Source organism: Diprion similis, chromosome 8 (assembly GCF_021155765.1).
Source record: "Diprion similis isolate iyDipSimi1 chromosome 8, iyDipSimi1.1, whole genome shotgun sequence".
In the NCBI taxonomy this organism is placed as follows: domain Eukaryota; kingdom Metazoa; phylum Arthropoda; class Insecta; order Hymenoptera; family Diprionidae; genus Diprion; species Diprion similis.
The window spans coordinates 15,298,264-15,324,740 of record NC_060112.1 but is presented as its reverse complement, the minus strand read 5'-3'; the positions used below and the strand labels follow the sequence as shown (position 1 = coordinate 15,324,740).

The 26,477-nt window shown below is 42.3% G+C and overlaps 1 protein-coding gene across 1 annotated transcript; it reads right to left on the bottom strand.

Moving 5' to 3' along the window:
- Nucleotides 1-23,522: 23,522 nt before the first annotated feature.
- On the bottom strand, nucleotides 23,523-24,520 carry LOC124408718. Its single transcript, XM_046885857.1, has 2 exons — nucleotides 24,306-24,520; nucleotides 23,523-23,910 (listed from the first exon to the last, which is right to left on the bottom strand). The coding sequence occupies exons 1-2, from the start codon at nucleotides 24,429-24,431 to the stop codon at nucleotides 23,662-23,664; spliced, it is 375 nt and encodes a 124-aa protein (XP_046741813.1). The 5' UTR covers nucleotides 24,432-24,520; the 3' UTR covers nucleotides 23,523-23,661.
- Between the last annotated feature and the right edge of the window lie 1,957 nt (nucleotides 24,521-26,477).

The window sequence follows — 26,477 nt, the reverse complement described above, 5'->3', positions numbered from 1 at the left end:
CGTACCGACCGACCGACCGACCGACCGCCGAAAGAAATGATAATCTCGAGGCGACCCTCGTCTTTGGATGTGACAGCGTCAGCGGCTTAAACCCGTCCCAGACACACTGCGACATCTCCACTGAAGGCTGGTGGCCTCCTGCACAACAATATCGCTAAACGGATCACGATTAGATTTCATCTGGTTACCTTTACGAGGATATTAAAGGCTTTAAAGAATATATTAAGAGCGGGATTTTTTCTTTTGTATACTTTTTCTACGTCTTCCTCTTACCACGTAGTCCACGATATCCTGACCTGTGCGGAAAAGGATTCGAAAACCAGAATCAAATCCGTGGGAGAATCACCGAAATTCATTGTTGTCTCTATCCGATCAAATGCACCATGCAGTGGGTGAATACACTCAAAGGGGGAAAGTCATAGTGTGATTGTGACCCCCGTGGTGCTTTCACGGTGTTTTTTTCAACCCGATTGAATTCCGTCTTTTCAATTTCTCAGCCGAGTTTCGTTGTCACGTAATATCAACGTGCAGAGTACTGGCACAGTTACACATTATGCCGGGGGCCGATTTTTTTACGAGTATGAAGTCGAAGGGAAATCAACAAAGTAGATTACGGAACTGCGGAAAGCTTATCACTTCGCGGAAAGAAAGATCTCAAACTGTTTCGTAGTGTGGAGGGGGTGTTCTCTGGGGTCGTGTTTCCAGGGTTCTTCTCCGAATAGCACGTAGACCAAATTCTATCAACATTGTCACGACGACTTTTTGAAACTGAGAGAGATTCAAACCCCCAGTCAAAATATCGAGTGTGTAATTGATTCTACGGAAACAACATCATTAGAGAGTACATCGGAAAAATTATAGGAAATTCCCGGAATTACGAAGGGTTGCTCGAGTGTCTCCTATCTTCGCTGGTTGATTCTGTACCAGGTTAAGATCCGAATCCCTGATCAGCCTTAATCGAAGTTTGCACTATCCAAGTTGGAAGGCTCGAGTTGCCTTTGCGGCTCTCCGGTGACTCAGGTTAATAACAATAACAGTATAACCAGAAGAGATAGGGACGCGGTGCCATTTCGATGATTGTGAATCGACCTGCGTAGAGCCTAAAAGGTTAATTGCTTCTAATTAGGTCTTACGTATTCATTATCGGATATCTACTTTGTGCTGCTGCGAGTATCACTGTGAAAAGGATGTAATTGCGAGTCCCTTGAGGATGCAGGCGATGAAGAGGGAGAGCTGAAGATAGTCTGTGGAGGAAGAAGAAGAGAGACGATGTGAAAGGACGTTCCTGAGGGAAGGAAAAGGAAGAAAAAGATTCTATAGCGTAACCGACAAGACCGCATGCTGGGCTGTCCTTTGCCGGTTTTATCCGAATCCCTCCGTCGATGTCTTGCTTCTTGTCCCATCTCACCGCCCCCGCTCTTCCCATCCTTGTACAATTTGATCTTAATACGATAAGTACGTCTGGGTCCTATCATCCCATCCAACTGCGTCATCCCAGGCATTTTCGCTAACGATTCCACGGCTGTCTGTGACCAAACCTCCTCGTTCGCCAGGACGACCCCTAGTTTTGGCGAAAAAGCAGGTTTACTTGTACGCTTAGGTACACCTCCGCTCCAATCGTAGCTTACCACGTTTGCCGTAAAATTAACCAGCCCGCGGTAGGTATAAACATTTGCATTTCTCTCGGCGGTTCTTTCACGTATCACCAACATTTCGGCAACCCTTGTTATAAAAGAACCGGCTGTGTATACGGGAACATGAGTACCTACACTACCTACTATATATACATAGAGTGTGTAAAATTCGCTCGTCTACGCCGAGGAATTTTATTCCGTCCGGTAAAATGAAAAAAGCAACTTATCTGCTAAAATTGACGCTGCGCTGTGCGACCAAAAAAAAAAAAAGAAAAAAAAACTCCCTTGCTAAAATTCATACCACGATAATATAAAAGTATCCGATAAATAACGAGTCCCCCTTTCTCTCGGAGCACTGACCCATGTATATTATATACATAACAACGCATACATAAATAGCTTTTCCACTGGCGTGAAATTATCTTTCCGTTTGATGATTACCCTCATATCTTCTAATGCACGTACTACACGGTGAGATGAATAATGTATGAGTTGGTTTCATTTTCCGCGTCAATAATACAAAGTCTTAGTCCCTGTGGGCCAAAAGTAAACTCCACGAGAGAGGCGCACGAGGAAGAGGAGTTAGCGAAGAGTGGAGCAGCCAGTAGATCAGGGGGAATGATAAGCGCGGGGTGGGGAAGGGAGTGGAGTGGAGAAACCGCCACATACTGCCTTCGCGATGTAGTTCCACGGAGAGGGGAGATCCCCCTACGCAACCCCTATGACTTATGGCATCAAATTTCGACTGAAAATAACTACCACTCAACTTACCCCTTGACACCCCACCGCGCCAGTGTCAAATGTCACGCATAACGTACATAATGTATACACATACACATGTAGGTACGTGTATGTATATATATATATATGTATATGTATTCATACATACCTATATACATTACACGCGATATGATGCGGGGGGTGAAGTAACTCTGTTACCGTTCCAAACTTCCAGCAGATATCTGTTCCACTGTTGCAAATTAACAGTGGGAGAATCCGAATGCAGTCCAGCTGAATTCCGGAAGGGGGAATAATGGGATGATGCATAGGAGTGAATACGATGATCGTGCCGAGAGGAAAGATGAAGAAGAAGTGAAATTGGTGAGGCCTGTGTGACGTGGGAATTTTGGGAATCTTTTTCACGAAATTTTTATCTCTATGCGTGTGTACGATGAATAGGTTTACGCCATCGACTGGCTAAGTATGAAAGAATAATAAATTTAGGCGCAAATCGAGTTAAGAGTTGGCAAAGAAAGAGAAAATATAACTCAATCTACATCTTGAAATTGGGGAAATTTGATCATCCTTTCATATCGTAATTGTCGCAGCATCTGGTACCAGACGGTCCACGAAAGAGATATGAATTTCGTTAGCTCGTTATTTGATTCTCTTGTTTATACTTTTTCTTTTTCCTGTTCTTCTTCTTCTTTTTCGTTCCACAAACTTCAATGTTTATTGAGAATTCTAACAACGATTCAATAACGGTAAGCTCATCGTTCCAATAAATCCAATACGAAATCTGTTATTTTACCTTTATAGACGATACAAACAATGTATGTGCTGCTTGTCTGAGTGACGGAAATTCTGATTTGCATTCCTTCTCGCAGGATTATATATTAATGAGCGTTCGTCGAAACTCTTTGCAGTACGGAAAACTTCACAGGGATATCAAGAAAACGTGCACGGAAAACTAAGGCATCCTGCCTTAACATTCCAGGATTTCAGGAAACAGCAAATATTCGTTCGACTTAACGAAGCTTGCGTTCCATAAAAATATCTTGATATTGGAACTCTTAAAAATAGTTCAAAATAAAATGGCATCAAAATAAACGTACGACCTAGCGGAGAAATTTCTGCACTTGACACAGATATTCGACCCGATTTTTTTGCTCTCACCTTTTTCCATTACTCGAACTTAACACATCTCCCGTACAAAAGTCTCGCCGTGTATAGAATTCGAAAGGATAAGTCTACCATGTAATTGCGTATAAGGGTCTTCAAAACCTTAATAAACTCTGCAAGCTTTACGGCTTCCAACAAAATCCATTCGTCTCAATAGTCGTTTGTAGACAGGACACAATTATCCTCATAAGAATTTTTACTTTTCCATTACGTCTACGAGTACTTTTCGAGACATTTATATTTGAAATCAAATTACGGATGTGAAAAAAGAACGATTCAATTCACCTTGGCAATTGACATGACAGCGCAAATAGCGGTAAAATTACTAGCAATCATGATGGTCTTGCACGTAAAACGACTTCCAATAATTCTGACTGTCGGGTACCTCCCAAAATTTGTAGAAATTGAATTAAACCAAATCGAGTCAAATGTGTAGCAGAAGAAGAGAGCGTCAGATCCAATGCCGCAGGTGCATCTCCGCGGTTCAGATCCATTGGACGCGGCAATTTTAAAAGTATTACTATCCTTTGAAACCCCACCCGCGTGTTCAGCCGAGTGTGAATCCGGTGTGGCAGCATTTTCCTCGTCTGATTGAAATTTCAAGTTCGGTTAGCCATGGCCAAAGAACTCGCTTTTAACCGCTTGACATCATCCCTAATTCCGAAGTGCTCGAGGCACTTTGAGCCGCGGAAATCGTAGTCAGCAAATCTCAATTAATTCGTGCTCCAATTCCCAAGTCGTCACATAAGTCATGGTAAAAAAAAAAGGTAACTGTTTTGTATCTGTGTAAAATTTGTTATTATTATAATTTTTTACAATTTTTCTGCTCTCCTAAGTACCAATGAAATCAAGTTAACGGAGAACTTCCTTGGCACGGATGCGAGTCCTGCAGACATCCGACGGCCTGGCGCGATGCGAAATTAATCAAGCTCACTCGCTGTCAGGGAGGGCACAGCTAGGGCGTTTGATACTAGAAACTAATCGAAGCCTTGTTGGTTTTTGTTCACCAAACGCAACGTGTAGCGAACACCCGGTGCTCTTGCAAAAAGCCTCTCTCCACCCCGCCGCGTCTAAAGGATGCGATCTGCCTCAGCGAAGGAAGGATCCCTACGGACAACGTGCCAGCCATAAGAAATGAGGAAAAGTTAATATTGCGCTTTGGTTCGTGCAATATTATCTAATCGATCGTATGAAAGAAGCTTTATTTCTTCGAAAGAAGCAGTGTAATATCAGGAACCGGAACTGAAATTCGTCGAGCGGAGGCTGGTCAGAGACCATGCACATGACGTGGTCGCAAACAAGTCTTCCGCCAATCACGTGAACAGTGATCTACGTTTGATTCATTTCGTCCATGAGAAAGTAGATCAAAGGGATGGATGGTGCGGAAGTAATGACTTATAGTACAAGGAAAAGCTGAGAAACCTCGTTAAAAAGTTAGCACAAATTAAATTCAAATAGAAGTAAAAAGGTGCGTACATACAGCATGTAATGTATATATATACATAAAGTCGAGGTTTTGCGGCTGGGCGAAAGTAATTACCAAAAAAAGAAATTCATCCGCGGCTTCCTCGATCTTTAATATCCGGAGGGGCTTCAAAGCTCTCTTGGGATTTAAATTTTCGCCCGATGATTTTCTCCTGCAATGCGGTAATGGCCTACATCTAGAGGTTGTAGTTAGTTAGCGAATAGCGTCGTGATGACGGCGGCGATTGGCTGCCGGATCGCGTTGAGGGAAAACTCAACTGCCCCCATGGCAGTACTTCCGTTACGCGAAACTCAAGCTAATAATTGCCACTGATTCAGGTTCGTCAATAATGCAAGCCTCGTCCTAATCCCCCGGATCCCTGCGCCGCTGGTTTGCCAAAGCTGCGGCACCCGGGGCTTTCATATTTTAGCAAACCAATTTTCATTTTTATTTCGCCTGCGGAGCGTTAACGAGTTTTTGCTTTGAGTAGCCGGGCACGATTACTACCGGTGTTCAATCCATACTCTGGCGTACACATATATCCATATATCGACATTGAAAATGAAAGCACAAAAAAAAAAGAGTAAGCGCGAAAAATACCCATGTAATACCCATCAGTCGTAACCCTTGTACAAAATTTACAAAGTTACGATTTTCGAACTTCCTTATAAACCAAATTCTCTTTCAACATTTTGTAGGTCTCTGTCGACATTCATGTATTTAAAATTCAACTTTGCCATTTCATAGTATCTCGTCAATCCAAATATGAACAACAAAAACTCATATTGGCTATCAAGATCATCACTTTACAAACTTCTGAAATATTGAACCAATTTGATCCTTGGAAATCAAGGACTGTTCAAAATTTTGTCCGCATTCAATGAGATTTCAACCTATAATTAACGATCTACAACAAATTGGTTAACCTAGAATTTGACTATTTAGCATTTCGATCCGGACCCTCTCAAAATCTCAGTACGAGAAGATGAACGGCTGACGTTGGGATCCGAGAAGCTTGCTTCACCGTGTGCCTTAGGCTTGAGTAAATTACCTCGAAGATGTAGCGATAAAAAGTGGAAACTCCTCCAATTGGCACGCGGATATAACGAGTGTTTACGAGCCCTTTCGTTGCCTCCTGCATGCTGCACATACGGAAGACCAGGCGCTCTTGATTCGAATAACCTGGGAATAACACACAATCCTCAGTTTCTTGCCTTATTTACGTTACCAAGGAAGACTGACGGACCGACGCAGCTCGAGTATACGTATAACGAAGTTAATAGCAAGTGGGGTAATCACACGGAAATCATCGGGCGCAATCTCCTCGTTTGGGAACCTCGTTTGGGGAGAGTGGCCGAAGAGTATCCACGTTCCTATAATTATTTCAAGTCCGTATTTCACACTCCCGTCACCGCCCTGTTGAACCTGAATATACAGACATGTATACCACTGAAATCGCGCGTGAACACCTGCCTAATTGTTAATAATTTACCAAAGTTAAACTGCCTCTGCTGTACCATTTTATTTTCGAAGCACAGACCCTTTCGTTGGGAGAAACTTTTCAGCTGTCCTACACTCTGATTTCATAATATTCTCTTTCGAAACGGTAATCGATCGGTGCAGAACTTTACCCATCAAACAACGTCCACACATTGCCCACATGCCGTTCGGTCCAGCTGACCCCGATACTTTGCCATCGCAATTATCATCGTGGTCAATTAGTTGAACAAATATCCAGTGGACAGTATCGAGAAAAAAGTGCGGTGCATTTGTTATTGAATAAAAATCAGTTGGCAGTGAATGAAATTCGCTTGGATGAAATCTGCAACCTGCAGGCGTAAAATATTTCTCCAGCAATTTCGCGGATGTATAACAATTGCTGTGTAAATCAAACAGAAATTCTGTTATGAGGTGTGGCTTTGCAAATTCGAGTATTGATTGCTCTCGCTTCGACCTGAACCGTTTCATATTTAATTTACTTTTTCGTTTATTCATTTCAATTTATTTCTCTTTCTTTTTTTCACATTTTTCCACGTCGCTACCTGGGCGATCTGTCCGGTATTTTGATTTTTGGAACTGGTTTGTTTCCGTGCACTCTAACACTTTGTGTTATCAGTATCACGGAATCGTTTTACGTCTGTTTCTGTCCATATTCTGTCACTTTTCATCCCATAACACGAGGACCGAACGTGTCCGTCGCGATGCCACCTGCAGTGTCAGTTACCTGCATAAAATAGTAGCTCAAAATTTGCGCAGTTGTCGAATGGAAGCTTAGAAAGTGTCCATACTCTGTGAGAAATTCTGCAATGTCAATTGCTACTTATACATATAAACTCCATATTTCGTAACATCAAAATTCTCTCTCTAATTTATTGTAGCAAAAAACATTGCGTTTATTTGTTAACTTTAATTGAATTAAATAACACGCGTGCCTAGATGATGTACTTATTCTAATTATACATACGAGTCCCTCGTCACTTGCTACCCCTATCATTTTCAGCACCCCCGTTATACGCGTTAAGCGATTCGTTCTGCACACGTGCGAGCCACTGCATCATGGTGTTAAATAAAATGATGTAAATGACGAAGAAACAAATAGCCTAGAAGGATATTCCGGATAGATACTTGTTGTTTTCTGAAACCCTAAATAAACGACTGAATTCCGCGGATTTCGAATTCTAATTTCCGTGACCGGTGGTTGAATGGAATTTTTATTGAATTTTGTAGGATATTGCTCGACACGCTGGTTGAAAGGGAATTTCTTTCCTCGTGGTATTATTTCGTTGATGGTTACAACGTAACTTTTCACTGGAAAGTTTAACATGCCTAGCTACTATACATATATAATTTTCTGGTAACACTCCGTCAAGAATATTTGCTGAAGTTGGGAGTTCGAAGGGGAAAAATTTTACCCTGCCGAGGCTTTCCTGAGAATAAATGATCTGTTAGTGAAACACGTCAGGCCGAGAGATCAAACCAGAAATCAAACCTGACCTCGATGAAGCGCAAATTAGAAAATGGCTTACGGTAGATTTACTTTTATCTTCAGGGCTGAATAAATGTGGCTATTAATAAAATACGCTGACTCCCAGGCACGTTAACGCCTCTACGACGTTTTATAAGTAAAGTGCGTATAAAAAAAGCTCTAAAAAATATATTCCGCCTTAAGCCTGGGACTTTAACGGAGAGGAGAATGGAAATACGCCGCAGGATTAGGCAGAGATAAAGGTACAATAAAATCCTCGTCAAAGAGCAAATCTTATTCGACGACTACTGCCGTCTGACCCTAGTCTTTTCAAACCAGGGTTAACCAACTCGGTAACGGCAGATTACTGATCGTCATACAAAAACTGTCACCTTTCATAACCCAGCTGAGCCCAAATTCGACGTTCGAAGCTTTTGCACGATTTGCTCTGGATTATACCTGTCAAACATGTGCTTTCATTCATCCTAATGTTTTTCTGTAACAGTCTTGACGTCGGTAGTTGTCGCAAATAATAAAATACTGTTTAATCGCGACCGGAATAATAGATCTGGCCGGCGTTGTGTCAGACGTGGCTCGAAGTCGTGTTCAGAGATTCGAATAGAAGGCCTATAAACGGAGGTCGAGTGGGGAGTATGTGATATCATGAAAATGGATTTGAGCTAGTTCGTAATATTTGCACACGGTGGAAACTCGAGGAGGCGTTAAGGTAAGCCGTAACCCTTAGCCCCGTGTAAACCCACCCCTTATACTCATGCTTACAGCTATAGACCCATACTTCATCCCCTTGTCCTCGTAGACTGCTCATGCCCCAGACTATGTAGATTGTTAGGTGCCTAACAGTCTTGTTACTCGATAGTAATCATGTAAGATGGCGCCAGAGCCTTGTGATTATTAATTAGGGCATAATCACACGGGGATTTCCTCGTTCGCTCTTCTAGTTAACTCTGACAAGATAATTTACGATTATTACAGCTGCACGTTTATTGTACCTACTTGCAGGAGACTCAATTTTCTCCGATACCATTTCGTTCGCCTCCACAGCCAAAACGTCCGTCAATGTCTGGAAGAAACCTGGAATTAATTAATCAAGCACCCGGCCATATGATTATTCAATGCCGACAGAAATTCATTCCTAGATTTTCACTCTTACAATTAGTCGTGATTATAATTAATGAGACTCGGTCGATGACCCTCGGTCGATAAACAAATGAAATAAAACGTATAATTTAGAAGTGAATGTAATATCCGCTCTACAATTTACATATACATCGTGTTTGGTATTCACCCATTTATTATTACCATTATCGCCAATAGTCTCACCAATCAAACGCGTCAATGAAATTTCTCACAATTTTTTTCTAAAAATTTCTGTCGCGTCTGCTTTATAGTTTGCAGCAATTTTTGTACAAATATTTCATCGAAGGGTTAAATCGTCCAGTTATCAGCAAAATTCATCTCGTATGTCGATGGCATCGCTAACGGGTATAAATTCGCAAATTTTCGATCCAATCTAGTCGCAGTGAGAACTGATAGATTTGACTGGCAATCAACGTTAATTGCTATAATTATTTCATGGACTATCAGCAAGTTACCAAACGTGTTATAACGTACCATAACAGATTTACCGAATAAATAATCCGACTCTTCACACGATTCGGGCAGGCTGATCAAACACACCGTGCAACTTTGCCCGATAGTAATATTATCCTCGACCGCAAACGCGTATGTGGACACATATGTCCAGGTACATGAACAAGATGGAACAGTTCATGCATCACACGTAGAATGGAACCAGAGGTTTGCATACAGGTGTCACGGGGATTCGGGACCAAGGGGATGAATACTCCGTCTTCTTTACTCGACACGCTGGCACTGAGAGCTGTGTCATAGGTCCTCGTACTCGCTTTGTACTGCATCCAGAGTCTAGACTCTCTACCCATCCACTTGGTAAGTCTTGTTGCAAAGAGGTCACGCATACCAGCGAACATTGTTGGACACATTCAGATCTTGCGGTATGCCGACAAATGATCTTGACAAAAGACTGTTTCTCACTTTACGTACTTGCCAGGGTTCAACGGACCGCATATGTGGGTGGGTATCCTTTTTCTGCCGACGCATATAATATGAGGATAAACTCGCGGGATTTTCACCGGGTTTATATGAATAAAAGTTCACCGTATGAATTCGGACGAGTCCTGTAGCTGGATTTCGTGATCGAAGAGCAATCCTCATTTCATATATGTAAATGTACACAGAAGTGCATTCGATTTTTCGATATTTTACTAGAATATTCCGGTACAGTGAATGCACCTGCACTTCAATCGCCGTACGAGTTGGATACTTTTTCGAGAACGACAGCCACGTTGGGATGCCTAACTAAAAGCTAGAATTTTCTGAAATACATCAATGCTGAGTACTCGCGAACGGAAGTCAGCGAGTAGTCCGTCGGATCTGCAGTCTATATACCCCGGTTCGCCGGAAGTAACCCAAGTGCAATTATTTATATTGATACACCGATCGATGCCTCGAGCATCGGCGATGCTGGGGCAGCTCCGAAGAATTAATATCGCCGGATTTCCACCAGGAACCCCCAAAGGCGCTTCGATATCTCTGCGTGGATTATATGCGCTTAGTTCGAAAACCGGATCCTAGCTAGACAGTCATTTTCTTTATTATCCTGAAGTATTTCAGCCTCAGTCCTTAGCCAACGGCGGTTTTCACCCCGCAGCTGGTTATTATGAAAAAGAATATCTGCCTTTGCCTAACCTATGCTGATCCGAGACTTTATTTACGGAAGCTCGGAGGTTCGTCGTTGAGTTTTTCTCTTCATCTTCTCTCATACCCCTCGTCAATTTTCCTTCTGTCGTTTCTTTCCATTTTTTTTATTCTTTTTCTTTTTAATATCCTTTCTTTCCTTTGGAATACTTTCCCGCTCCCGCTGATGGCTGAGCTGACGGGCGTAATGACGTGACATTCGAAGAGAACGCGAATTGGAGCTGCAGGTACAAGGTGCGTCGCAAACGCTCCGTCTTTATTATTCCATTTTCTGTTTTTCCACTCTCTCGTTTCTCCGTATAACAATAAAACTTTCTTACGTAGGGGTGAGAGCTCGCATCGCAAAGATGATTGTATCCAACTGTATACGCGCGAACAGAAGAACAAGCTCTGAGCCAATTACTGCCACCGTCTTCGATCACTAAAAGTTCCCTTTCTGGATCTCTCGGCACTCTTGCGTGTCATCAGAAATCGACACAGGCTGCGGTAGTTGGCCGGATAGAAAAAGATGAGAACCTTATTAGCTACTCGTAAATAAAACCATGATTATAGCCCCTAATCGGTCGTGAAATCTACAAAATAACGAATTTACACTCGAAGCTAATTATCGTGCACGCACATTGCATGGGAATACAGGAACTCGGGACTGTATTCCCCTCCCCCCTCCCCCAAACGATCGTAATACCTGGAGAAAAATTAATTCGGTTCATTTACTGTCCCGGCGGCTGCCCTTGCGTGTTATAATTAATTTACTGTACAAGTTGACACACTATCCGCAGTGTGTTTAAACTCGTTCGTTCGAACACGCCAAACCCAGGTTCACCTTATGGCTGTATTACGGTGTCGTTAATTTTGTAATTAATTACTCAATCTGCCTCTTTCATGTGTCGTTACTTTTGCGATACTGCAGCATAAACATACCTTGCATGCACACCAATGTCACCGTTGGACGTTCGTATAATTCGACGCGAACGTCTGATTCTAGATCCAATTGGAAAACAATTACATCCTAATTGTATGATGAAAATCCGCACGTGTCAATGGAAATACCGGTACTTTTTTCCACTACATCAAATCTCGCATGATAATTATTCCCATTATAATTTTGCGGCGCGCAAATGCTGATACATATGAGAATTGATCACGAGCAACTTAATCATCGGAACGTGGGCAGCCTAGCTGCAGGATGTATTTATTGCCTTCACTGGTTCTTGCATATGGTGGATGATATGCCGTGGGCGCGTAGCGTCGAGGGACGGCAAAGGAACCACACATGGGCATGCATGGGTGCATTGAGGGTCGTGGTTTTCAGAGTGCTTGATCAATTAGTGATGGTATTTAATTGGCCGCGCGGGCGTTGATGAATGGAAGGCCGCGCCTCCTCTTCTTCTCTCATTCTCTGATTCCACATCGTCCTTTTGCCCGCTCTCAGCTTGTCCTTCAACTCCGCAAAAGAAACGAGTGACGTAGGATACTGCATCGCGACCGCGAGTCTTCACCTGGCTAATGACGTCTCGAACAAGATAAGCGCCCACCGGTTAAGATATACTTACCTGTACGTCATACCTCAGTCCGGCGGTAATTCGCTTAATTAACATTCTTTGAAAACACTTCTAACAAGTCGCGTTGCACTAGGCGGAACCATGAAAGAAGGCTCTCGTGATTTATTTTATACGGACTAAGACTGAAACGTGGATAACGCATGTACACCCGATCAAAGCGCGTAAGTTTCATTATGCTGAATAACCTGCTTTTGGACTTTCATCTAAGATAGAATTATGCTGAAACTATTTTTGCTATTTTTTTCTTCGAGATGACACATGCTCTTATAGCTGAAACATCTTGGAAACGATTACACCGTCGAAATAAAATCGCAAGCGTGTCAACGGCGGCCATGTTCGATTCCTGTCACTCACCAAAGTTCACAGTTGTTTCACCGTATCGAATGCCTGCGAAATGTGGACCTAAAGACTCATTTCTGCATTTTTGAGACGCTGTACTTTCTGTTTGTCTTTTTCTATTTCCATTAATATTATACATGGTGGCCATAATTTAACTTCAGGGTAAGCAATCTCTTCGTTAGGACTGACGCATATTACTAGCGCAGGGTTTGCGAGGGCGTAAATCCTGGCGTTTCATCTGGCAACAAACGTGCCACGGGACAGAGCGTTATTCATAATTAGCAGGGGATCGAGTTAATTACGGATCCAGACCCATTATCCTAATAAACCGCACCCCCGAATAAATACAGGTTATAAGCCACAAGGGCAGGCAGATGAAGGTGAGGGAGGTCTTAGCACGCCCCAAGAGACAGACGGACGAAGGAACCGACCGATATAGCATCTACCAAAAGGCACTGTGCGTGAATTTGTGTGCATTGAATATCCATGCAGTCGACTTATGTCAGCATCATTGGGCCTATTCGTTCTCGTGTCTCCGGGCTATTAATTAATTAATTGGATACCGACAATTACGAGGTCTTGTCTAACGTTCAATGCACGCTAATTTCCTCTCGTAATTATTCCGTGCATGATTGCCGGCAGTCCCAACCCCTCTGTTACCTATTCGCTGACAGACCAGCGCAGTCCATTTTGATTAATTCTCATTTGCCATTTGCTATGAGAGTCTCGGATGCAAGATGGACGGCTGTTATAGAGGGACGATATGAAATAAACAATAACCCCGATCGCGGATAAGAGAAAATTTCAAACTAACAATAAGCACAAAGTTTTTCATTGACCCACACGCACCGAGTTATGTTTCTTATATTGCCGAGGATTGGTGTCCAAACTTTTCTTTCGAGAAACTTTTTTCACTTCCTATTTTCAGTTCGTCGAACTTCTTTACCTTCTCAAAATTAGATAGGATATACTTTTTCTATTTTAGTTGAGTTACTGAAATTGATTTTACGTCCTATATCTTGTGTTAATTTCAAGTGTTTCATTGCCCACGAGAGATTCAAAATTCCTTGGAATGGTTATATTTCAGGGAATTTTTTTTTTTTTCCAAAAACAGTTTACGATTCACTAAAGATTATAAAACCAGTGTATGGTTGAAAAGTGATGTTACTTCCAATTCTTTAATTATAATTGATCAGTCTAGCATCAACGTTCCCGCGGCTTGTAACTTGGAAGTAACGATAAAAAGCTGCTGCTGCGAGTGGAATCCTTGATTGCTGATAGGGGACAAAATATCTGAACCGAAATCGATGGGTATCTGGAACGCATTTTTACCGAGGTCTAACGAGGTACCGATTCTTAGGCATCCTTTGGACAAATTTATGGCAATTCGGTCCGTGGACCGACCATAATTTACGATCGATTGCCGAGGGTTGCAGCAGCAGGGCTAGACGCGCATGCTTGTGAGTTTGAAATCCGGGTGCTTCGTTTTCAAACTAACAAGGGTATAAAAGTCAAAGTCCTAATTTATTCAAACCATTACGGCAACGTTCGTTTAATGAGTTAATCTTGGAATCTATAGAGGTTCGACTTTTAGGCGATGCCGATGGAATAACCATTCACTCGTTTTACATCTCGTATTCATATTGTGTCTGCAGCTCCGATCCCAAAACGAATACTTTTATTTACAGCCTACATAAAGTCGGCTTTCTTTCTCATCTCACCTTTTCATACAGATTATAGATACACACACACACACACATACCTGCTATAAATTCTCATTCTTATTTATTACGTAAATGTTCGCAAAAGCTTTTTGTAATTACCTTACACCTCGTCGTTACCCGTAACATTTGCAGGACCGTGCTCGTGTATTCAGTTCGATTCTTTGCGGTTCTCAACCTTGCTCGTTATACTGCACTTTAAGGACGGAATAAAAAATATACTTGACAGTTATTACCCATGTTAACAGCAGTTGTGTATTTCAATCTATACTTACAAAGTTCTCTGTATATTTATCGCTTCCCAACGCAACGTCAGGTCTTATTTTACGTCTCACATGCGGGGTAACACAAAACTAGATTCAATTTTCCAATCAACCTCTTAATGTTGACCGAACCAAAAGTGAAAAAACCTACGAGCTTTCGAATTATATTGTTCTCTAAAACCTTGCTCTCGGCTGCAGGTAAAAGTGGGGAGACAGTATTCACTGAAATTAATGATTGGTACTAAGTTCGGTGGTAGAGACCCCAAATGAGATCTCCAGAGCATTTTATACATCGTTCTATAATAGGATCGTAAAGAGAGTAGAAAATTGAACACTCGGGTTACCAGCTAAAACAGGCCCTTACAAGATGACCGTTAATTTGAACCAAGATTGTTGTCAATAAAGGAAAAACTCTCGAATGAAGAATTTGAAAAAACTTCTTTGACATCGTGGCATTCCTACGGTTTGATCAAGGGAAAAATCTCCGTCGTGCACAGATATATATTAGTTTAAAATGGGTGTAGCAACCTTTGTAGAAAATCCCTTGCGTTCTTCGTCGGTGATTCTGTGCAGCGTGCCAAAGCCTCCGAAGGGTCAGGCCTGAAGTCGTTTTCGAGCAGAGACGACCGGGTTCGACAAAGATCTCCGTCTGCGAACGAAACTCCGCTGCGTGGCTACGGTCAAATTTCTCATTAATTCACTCGTGTTCTAAACAACTTATAGCCGGTGGTCAAATCTCCGGTGTCGACTGACCACGCTGTGTCCAGGTTGACGATGCCCCTCGTATAAGGCCAAATTGCCATCATCTGTCATAAATCCCAAAAATTTATTACACCGATCGTGCCCATCGAGCTGGAGTCCCCGACACTCGATTGAACCGCCTCGCCTTCATATATCAGAAGCTGGTACATCGATGCTAATGATTTTCATCCCGCCCCCTTAAGGTGTGGGTACTCGTTTATAGATCCGTGCTGTAGATAAAGCCTGATCGTTGCCCATATGATTTTTCCGATGAAACGGGGAGAATTGACTTCTGCTCTTCAATTATCCTTCTAATTGGGCCATTGGAGTGTTATTAACACTTAGGAAATTTCAAGTTCCCTCACCATCTAAAACCGAAAATTAAGGAGTACCACGTAAAATCTAACCCGAAGATAGTGTCAAGAATGTTTCCTTGGATCTATTCGTTTTCCCGTTCGGTCATTATCTCGTACAGTGACGGATGAAGGTGATCAAACATACTGCGCCTTGAGTATGTGAATAAAACGTGCAAATGGCCCGATTCGTACGACCTGAGCATCAATTCTGCAGGACTGACCACATCGAATGTCGGATTCCGAGTGCAGAACCAGTTTACCTTAATTTTTCCATTATCTAAATCGCGGCGAATGCGAAATTGTCCGAGACAATTGGCCCCAAGTGGCTGCGAATAACATCAACCTTCATCATTCGTCACACAAGGGAAACAGCCAGGCAGTATAAGGTGTAATATTGTTTGCTGATGCGCGTGATTCACAGACCTGTGTCATAATGACAACGGCTTGGCGGCTTGAGACGCGTTAAATGAGGGGTAAAAAATACCTGCACACGGTGTGCATCTCGAAACTTTGACACCACGTCGTGTCGTATCGTGTTACCTGAGTTATGTAACGCGTTTCGTGCCCACCTGCACTGCACGTCGACGTTGGTACAACACTGCATAGTTATTAAAAGTTTTACAACAGTTTTTTAGACGCAACAGCTGACCCTTTCGGCGGAGATCAAAAAGTTCCCACAACGAGATAGGTGAACTTTACCGGGGAAAAACTAGTGTGTCAAAATGAAAAAGTTAGGCATTAATTTGGTTCAAAGGTCGGAGGTACCTCCCCGAAAACGTAAAACGTGACTACCAACTTCGGTGTAAAGGTGGAGTACAGGTGAACCCGGGCGTGAACCTCCACGCACTCCCAGAAGGCTCAAAATTCCAGATAAATATCCTCCCCTATATACATGTTTGTACTTTATTATACCAGATGTTATAACAGGCGTTAAATGTTCACTCACTTCATTATTACAACCTTCAATTCCATCGAGCGGAAAGCGTTACTGATAACGGTTACTTTTTCTGTATAAAAGGTGAACGGAAATGAATAAGGAATTATGAATGTTCATTAACAAGGACATGAATGCATACATGTCATTTCAGAAACCAGAATTCTCATTTTGACTCGGTTACAAATTATAGATAAGATTTATCTGATAATGAACGATTCAACTACCATAAAAAAAAAATCAGTTTCTTCGAAAATTCTCTGCCGAACCAGATTCAGGCGTAAAAAAATGCGTGCATATGATACGACTAAATATACAACTCGTGCCAAAACCCTTCACCATAATGGATCATCAACGTTATTTCCACTTGACTTCTTCGCGAAATTAGGCATCGCGGGTTACGATACATGATTTGGTATACATATGGGTACAGAGAGTACAGGCGCGATACGCAGAGCATGTGAATTTTCCGCACGCATGACTCCCAATTTATATGTAATTAAAGCTGGCTCAAAGACCCTTGCTTTATGGAAACCAAATTTCCGTCGAGGCAGGCGCTTCAGTAATACTCGTATAACTCCCGCGTGGATCATGCATGGCTCGTTCACCGACCCGACCAGCGATCGCCACGAATCGAGCAGACCGATCGATTTACCAAAACACGAAAGCGACGGGGATAGCTTTGTTCAATTCCATCAGTGTCGATATAAACAAGCATGCAACTTGCAGAAGATACAGCAGACAAAGCGCTTGCTACCCTGTCCGAAAGTTGATCTGAACCCGAATGGCCCATCACCTTATACCTCAAGGCAGGTGCAAAGTCAACCAACGTGCCAAAAGACGAAAAGAAGAAATAATATTCATAACACTTAAAAGCACGCCTAAGCACAGCAGGGGCGAAAAGACGAGAGAAGACGGAGAAGGCTAGACGAAATTACTCGGATGCCAGGTGAGGCGTGTTTGGAGCTGTAATTTTCCGGATAATGCAACACCGGTTCTATATATACCTACTATAAGGCTATGTAGGTCTGCCTGCGCCGCGCCGCTCCGTTGGGCCCTAAGGCCCCTCAAAGAGTCCCGCGAAGCTGTGTCTCGGCGGGGAAAAGAGGGCCGACGGCACCGCGGCGGGGAGGCGAAGAGTCCCGGGAATATGGCCAACGGGCCCGTTGGATGGGTCCGAGGCTTGTTAGCGAGCAGCGTAGTTTGTGATCTGCGCCCTAGCCGCCACGCCATCGCTTCTCCCTCTGGTCGTTCGGTCATGTGGACGACTTCGTTGTGTAAGTGCCTTATTAACTTCTCGCCGCCACATCAACTTCGACTTGGTGTTCTCTCGCAGGTAGAGGTGGGAAGGCTTGTGTGCAAGAAATAAGAGAGAGAGAGAGATTTAGTCGTACGAACGTTTCAGGCGACGAACGCTTACTTCGTCACTTGTCTCGAATTTGGTAAACACATGCTGGATGAGCTCGGTATTTTCTTTTGAAAATAGAAAACGCCATTTACATGCAGTACCTATCAAAGTTCTGAAACGTTGATCGATCCAGTTACCCTTGTGACGTCTACTGCGCCAAGAAGTAACCAACGAATTATAAACTCGAACTAAGATAGATGGTTTCAGTTACACGCAAATTCGCCAAAATTTTTTTAAATTTCACTTCTTTTTGACTTCGTTGAAGATAAGGACTAACTGCTGAAACTAAACTGTCTTTCAATTAATCTCGTCAAACAAAATTCACAACCGCAGTTTACGAGCGTGTTAAATTCATATAATTCTGGTTTGAGAAGAGAGTCATGCAACCTTTGAAGTCTCGATGGTAATGAGGATAGCAAAATGAGTGTAACAAAATGAGAGCAAACGAAGGGATAATTTTATAATAGTATTCGCATATACCGGAAAAGCGGACTTTGCACCTTGAACGTAAAAGTAACAACGAGGTGCCGTAATAACAAGGAATGGTGCATCGATACATCTGCGGATTGCATCGATATATGCAATGGACCAAAGAACGTGGATATAGTTACACGCGTATTTCTCGGAACGCGGTACTTTCAGCCAATCATAAAAATCCCCGGCCGACGAAAGGTACGTGCAAGAAGTTCGTGTACATAGCATTTATGATTTTTGCAGACGAGGCGTTCCCTCGCTCCTTATGAAAATTTTCCCTCGTCTTCGCTGCGCCACGTTCAACGTTCGGTGGTTCGCGCGCCTGGCTCCCGAGGTGTAAATAAACGGGATCCGAGATTACACTTGATTACAGGGAGCTCTACTCGGCCGTCCGCGCATCTGACCATCCTTCATCTGACTTTTTTCACCTTCCTTCTCTTCTAGTCTTTTCTCATTCTCTCGTCCATCTCACCGCCATAACGCCACTGCGCAACGGGTAACATCCTCGGCATCCACATTGTTACACCATTATTTGGCATCACATTTGATACTTCGATTTTCCGCATACGCCAACCGTAAAGTGAATCCGACGAATACGTCGAGAATAGGCGCCTACTTAAATTGCTGTGGGAATGTTCCAACTGTAGACGTAGTTACGCCTGGATAGAGGCAGCATGACATACGCACAAGCGAATGATTCCCATAGTTCAGGCTGCTCACTGTGCCACGCGGCCCTCGCAACCCGCCTTTTTACACTCGCCATCGCAAAGAAAAAGCCTTTGAAAAAAAACATCGTATTTTTCAACTTGGAACTATGCTTAATCAGTAGTATTTTCGTTTTGTAGCCTTTCGGTACGTTTTTTAAATGGGTATAACCTATTTTTTCACATTCATTCCACGTGTACTTCCTTAATACAAATTGATAAATGTCACGTCAATTTTCAGCTAAATTACTACCCCACCTGAATAACTGTAAAAAAATCTTTCTTCGAGTGTGCAGCTGCTAGATCGAAATGTAATTAGTTCTTTTTGTACCGCTTGGTAAAAATCGGTCACCGCAAGATTTCCGGGGAACATAAACAAGGAGGTAGTGAAGTTTAAGGCGAAAGGTGGTGATAAACGTTCGTCACAGGATTAATCACCTAAATCACGCCATAAAGGATGTACAAGCCTGTGTTGACCGCTCAGAGTTCCTTTGAAGAGGACTCGCAAAGCAAAACGAAAACAAAGGAAAGAAAAAGATGGCGTGGAAAAAAGAAGCAGAAATTCAGGTGGAGGAGATGAAAGAGAGTAAAAAGAATACCAGCACTCGTCTCGCTAAGCAAATCCTGTTTCACGCCTGCCACAATTTATGCAATTTTCGCAGCCCCTGCAATCACCAGCTCAAACCGTCGTATAACATGTACGGAAACATCGGAGGCACGGTACTTGGAAATAAAAAGTTAACTCCACTCGAGCCGGAACGTAATCGTATAAATTTGGTTTTTTGCTGGATATACCTACACATGTATACAACAAGTGCGATATCAGAACCGTTAGTAAACGGAAAATGCGCGCACATAGTTGAGTCTGCATAACTGCAACGAGGATAACGGGATTTCTAACTAATCTCGAGGGTGAAATATTTCCGCGGATTGCAACCCAAAAGTCGATACGTATTTAGCAATTCATATCTATTTCGAGTAGATAGATACATATATATACGTACCGTAATTCGCCTTCATCAGCGCGGCGAAAATATTATGCTGGGGTTAGAGGCGAGCACGTTTAAAATTTATTGGCCCATCTGTCAGGCGGATGAATATCCCGAAAATACGTCGATGAACAACAACTTGGGGCAACAATGGCAATCGTTCATTTTTTTCTGTTATAATTTGACTCGGTGTTGGTAATGTCCGAGACGGCGCGCAGCTTTTTCCCTCTCGGTTTTTGTACCTCGCGGTCTTCGCTCTCCTCGGTAGCAGAATGTCTGTGCCCCAAAGCAATGACGGACACCTACCAATAAACCGTGTAGAAGAGTCACGAACATCCATGCCGAGGGCGAATGTCGGAAGAGGAGTGCCAGCTCGCAATTGCAAACTCGTATTATATATCTACATATAAGTATGCGTTTGGGCGTCGCACGAGTTACGCGAATGCCGGTGAAAATTTGCGACGTGCCATCGGTAACCACTGCCTCTGGTTTCCTTTCCATCTCGCAGACTCCGTTGCAGTCTTGAGGCCGCGGTTATACGGCCTCGATCTCATATCAAATTCTTGGCATTAAATATTTACCAGGTAATTGAAGAGTTTGACTTTTAAATCCGATTACTCCGTCTGCGGTAAGCAAGTTTTACGTCGTTCGCCTTTATATGGGTTGCATACGTACATAAGAACATTCTAACTTGAGTAAATACCTGAAAGTCGGGAGTACCAATTCAGCCGTGAAGAGGTCGCTACGCCATCTTCACCTTATTCCTTATCTTCTTCAACAGTCGGCCGTATTTATATATTTAGTAACTCGTTAGAGAGAGAAGCGAAAACGCGAGAGTAGATTACATGCTTGGGTCTTCTAAACCTACCATCTACTTGCTTCTTACCAGCCGAACCTCCGACTTCATTACGATCCAACCTTTGCTCTTCGTACGATCAGGGGTGTAATAGACTCGCTCGCCCCGTGCCTTTTCCGCCTTGATAAGGCGACCAATTTTTATTAAACCCTAAAGCGAAACCCCGTGTCTTGGATGTTATCAAATCCTGTACAGCTATGAAGCGTGCATCTGCGATAGATGTTTCTAAAAAAATATACTACAATTTATGAGAAGTAATTCTGAATTCAGTTAAACTTCATAGCTTTTGAGAAAACAATTTTACGGTTGACTGGGTGAGATGGAAGCATTTTATGATCCAGAGGCCTTATATGTTTTCTGTTAATTTCAGTATCAAATCGATTTGAAGTTCAAAGAATCACGGTGTCTGCGAGTAAAACTATCTGCGTCTGGCAAAACCGATTTATCTATGGCCTACGTGACTTATACTTCAATTTATGATATTTAAATGAAGAAATCAAAGTGTCCATGAAGCTTTTTCTCCATCCAACTGGAGTAAAATTAACTCACAGTATATACACCGCAGATTTTCCTGCACGCAAATTTTATTTCATCCGCGACGTTTATGAATTCTCCAACGATTTTTCGGATATGAAACGCCAATTTGGCAAAAATTGTATTAATGTCTTGAGTTCATAGACAGGTCATTTATCTAGTTTAATGAAAATTCAATATTAGCGTAACGGATATGTCTTTGCAAAAGTACTGCTTTTGAAATTCACGTATCCTCGAGCCAACTAACATACCGGGCAAAATAGAATGTCCTATTACCGAATTTCAACGCAAAAGTCAACAGATCACGATATAATCTCTTTCGTCTGCAGTTAAAGTTAAACCAACATAACCATACTGAAATACACAACGGATCTATTCGCATAAATTTGATGATAAGTTGCCATCGAAGAAGTCGCTTAATTCGATTATATGTCTTCTCAGATCGTTAGAGACATTTTGTTATCCCAGTACCATCGAGTGAAATGCTAAGTAGTCAGTTTAATTAGTCAATCGCATCGAGTCTCTGTAATTGACCGTAAAATGTGTTAGTTATAACGAGTGAAAAGAGGGTGTGCACACAGGAGGTTTTGAAATAAGGCGAGGACCGAGATGACGGCAGATGAGAAACTCGTCGCAAGGCGTTCCCGGGTAAATGAACCGGGGATTCATCAGTGTTCGTAAAATTACCGTTTCAACGTGTATAACCGGCGCCCAACTTTGTACCTGACTAGATCCAAGCTCCGTGTTGATTTATAAGTGAAACATTATCTTTTTGAGGGCCAGTCACATAGTAACGACCCATCCGAACGACGGCAGCAGCGTTTAGCGGCGCAATGCATCATGGTAAGGTAATGACGCCCATGAATATGTATACCTGAGCAGAGCAGAACGAGCTCCACGGCGCCATGGTCACGGCGGTGTCCATAACAGGAGAGGGATAACCGGGAGAAAGAGAGGACAAGGGTTACTTATACTTCACGCTAAGAGCCAATAGGGCCTTAGTACGAGACAAAAGATGGAAATGAAGGATGTTCCTTCGCGAAGCTTCAAAACATCCTGAGACTCTAATGAGCTAAGCTACCACAGCTCAACCATTGCTACCCGTCAGCTGCTTAGTACTGGTATTAATCGCATCGAGCCATGATGACACCTCAAAGGTTTAGTACATTATCCGATCCTGTGATACTATTTTGCACTAGATGAATAATCATTGAATATAGTAACTTTTATGCTCATACTCTACGCACCGTGAAATCACCCGTTTCGTCTGAAAAAGCTACCAGCAATTATTAGACGTTCAAACAAAATATGTCGTTGTCAGATTTTATTCACAGTGCTTGGATATGATCTTGAAGCTTGAAGTTTGCTGCCGATTGTAAATTATTATACTGTTCGTATACCCGACGTATTTTATACCTGAACTTGAGTAGGAAACTAAATTTCAGTACATTAATTTAGCTACTGAACCTAGTAAGGTACGGGGTATAATCCGGACTATCTGGGAAACGTCGTGTACTATGCATATACGAGGAGTTCAAGCGGAACCGGAAGCCACTAAAACGCTGAGAAACTCTCGGGCTTGGTATAGCTAATTCGAGTTCTGTGTAACAAGTTAGACGAAAGGATTGTGAGAAGCCAACGTCTTGCATTTCGGTGGAAAACATACTGCAGATACGGAATGATACCGTACAAAGTACTTTGAAGTATACAACATAATTACTTATCGTGAGTAGTTAGCCAGCTCAATTTCAAGCCCGAGTGTCACAAAGCCATGATTGGGAGTTAATCGATGTCGAAATTGCAAGTCGAAACTTTATGTATTGAGATGGTTCTAAAGGGTATTCCATTGGGTTTGCTTTTAGCTTGGGAAACAGTAATGAAATGCCAACGTGATTTATTGTGGTCGTTAATATGTGTAAAGAAAGTGGAACAGTTTGTCACTGCACAATTTTTTCAGTTCTACAGAATACATGCATCAATCTACTGAAATTAGTTATCATCCAAAACCACTTCGTACTTCAAAACGAAATAGCTTTGTTATGCGCGTTCGCGGCTTTATCTTCTATGGCATAAACGTCAAGCTGTACATCCAATCCAGTACCCAATTCACCAACGGCTGAAACTACGATGGTGCTGGTACCAACGCCTCCTTTGACCACGTTGATCGTTGCTGCCTTCCCTGGGGCGTTCACGGCTGATACTGCGGTAATTCTGCCCTCGGTACTGAACCCTGACTTAGCAACCATAGATTTCCCAGGAACGGGGAACTGAAAATATAGTGACAATCCAATACATCGGAATAAGGTAGACTGCATTACTGATCACTTTGAGCGTGGCTGAACATAACAATTTGTGAAAAATATATGAATTACAATTTAAAACCTTGAAGTATAATAAATTTAGTTTGAATAAGGAAATTGAGTATAAAATTCTACGTGCCGTCAGGTACCTGGAAAGTCATATGTTTCCAATTCTCTTTCGTGTGAAAATGAAACAAGCGAAGTACCTACAGTGGAAAGGAACGAGACCGCTACGAAAGTGGAAAAATTTGTACGACCAAGGAAATCGGTGTTGTGTAACAACGTGCAACTGGCTTGCCATTTGCCGCACAGTGGAAAGACATAGGTCCTCATTAAAAGAGGTAATGACGAGCATTTCTTACCCTGAACAAACGTCTGCTCTCCACGAGAACGTCTCCATCCTCACGCTCTCCAAGGTGGAGATCATCGGCCGTGGCGTAGGCGGCGAGATAGAATCCCACGATGGCTAGTAGAACGAATCGCTGCATATTGAATGCCGAATGTACTTCAACTCCTGTATCCTCCAGACTAAGCCGACTGCAAAGCTTTGGTATCACTGATGATCCAGCATGAAATCGCACGGTATAAGTACCTTGGCTTATCGATTACCGGCGATGATTCCTCATTCTCGGTCAAGATGACCGAACAAACAGCTCATTGTCAGATACCTACGCATCTTTCCGAGGAAGACGACACGTTACGCAAGTGGCGTCTCACCTTTACCGAGTAAACAACTTGTGATCGCAAAAATTGTTACACTGCGCGATAACAAACCATGACTTTAATGTACGCATTACAGTGTGAACAAGTTTTTCTACTTGCGACGGCGTCTAGCAAGTGTCAAGTTAAATTATTTTGGATGGCTTAGAAACTTGTCCATTTTATTCCTGATTTTCTCAGACCCTTTGGCGATGTTTGAAGGAGTTTCTATTCCACCTCTCTTCTATTTACAAGCTCAATTTTAAGCATTTCGACATACCTTCTGAATCTGAGAAATTTCTGCAGCATATTACGTAACGTGCGAAATAAGATTCGTTTTACCTGTTTTATTGAATTCAATAATTCACAATGCAATTGCGGTATTCCCACGTTCGCATCAGAAATCCGCCTCTGAAATATAAATACATGGCTTACTAGCCAGATATGTTTTTTCTTTTCCTGCTCACGCCGAGATCTGGGTTGTTTGGATTTAATTAAACTTTTAGTTTTCGGTTTTCATTCGATATTACCTTGCATTCGAATGTTATAATATGCGATGTGTGAGTTTTATTACGAACTACAGGGGGTCTGATATCTCTTTTATCTAATCGATGCATATCTGCTGTTTATATTTGCCCTACGATCTGAAGTATGTCCGCATAAAACGTCATATGTTTACTACTATAGAGTTACAGCGAGTGACTCAACAGCAAAAATTGCAGCTTCGTTTCGTTTTAATTTTTTTTAATTTTTTTTTTTTCGTGTTCAAAGAACGTACAGCACTGCCTTCTAGAAAATATGCCAAGGTTTGTTATAGAAAAGTATTATCAAGAACGATTTCCAAGAATTGTTTTACCTCGTGACGAGTCTTACTTTAAAATCCTCACTCCATATCTTTCTGAATCCTCTGGGTGAAACACTTTTTGTGTCAAGAGTAATGGCCTTTCTTTGTAATAGCAAACCTTCTAAATCTCATCATATTTCAGTCATCTCCGAGCTACAACGATGACACACACTACGTCACAAGGCTCCAAGACGAAGACAAGCTCATGAGCAGTCATAGAATCCTCCAAGATCCTGTCCAAAATCTATAAGAAGAACAAGCCCTACGGCTTAACTTTACCACGCTTCTGATTACAGACTTTTCTGTCAACCTTAAAATATGAGGTGAGAAAATTCATTAGCTCCCATTAGCTAAAACCATAAATTCATTGAGAAAATAAGTGGCTTTTTTGAATGTTATTTTGAACAATTGGCATACGTCGAAAATGTGGATATTTTTTTTTATCGATCGTTTAGATCGAAATTATCTTCTACTTCACAAATTTTTACAATCGAACGACCTACAATTTGGATAAATAATGCTTTCCTAGCAAAAATGTTCGAATGTGCAGCGATGTTTCTTTGGAGCTGCAGTTGCAGCAGATCGGCAACGCAAAAACACATATTCAGCAAGATATAAAAAAATCCATACAAGAACCGGATACTGAAAAATCTGGAATCCTGTCGAGTCCGTATCAATCAATCGATGTTTAAAACTCTTGGGAAGAGATGGTTGACATCAAAGGAGTGCCTCCTTCAATATCAGTCGTCCGTGACATCTTTTACGCGCTGATAGTAGGAACACCCGACCTTTGGGAATGTTAACAAAAGAACTGACGGGTCAAAGTGCGATTCGAGATCGATTTCACCCTTCGTTGGCGAGGCCGCCATCGACGCAACCCCTCGGGTATTGTATTTTTCAAATTGCCAACCGAGTTTCGGGTGTCACTTTACTATTCACCTAACGCCCTCACGTCGCATGACGTATTTCCCCCGAATTGCGTGCCTGATCG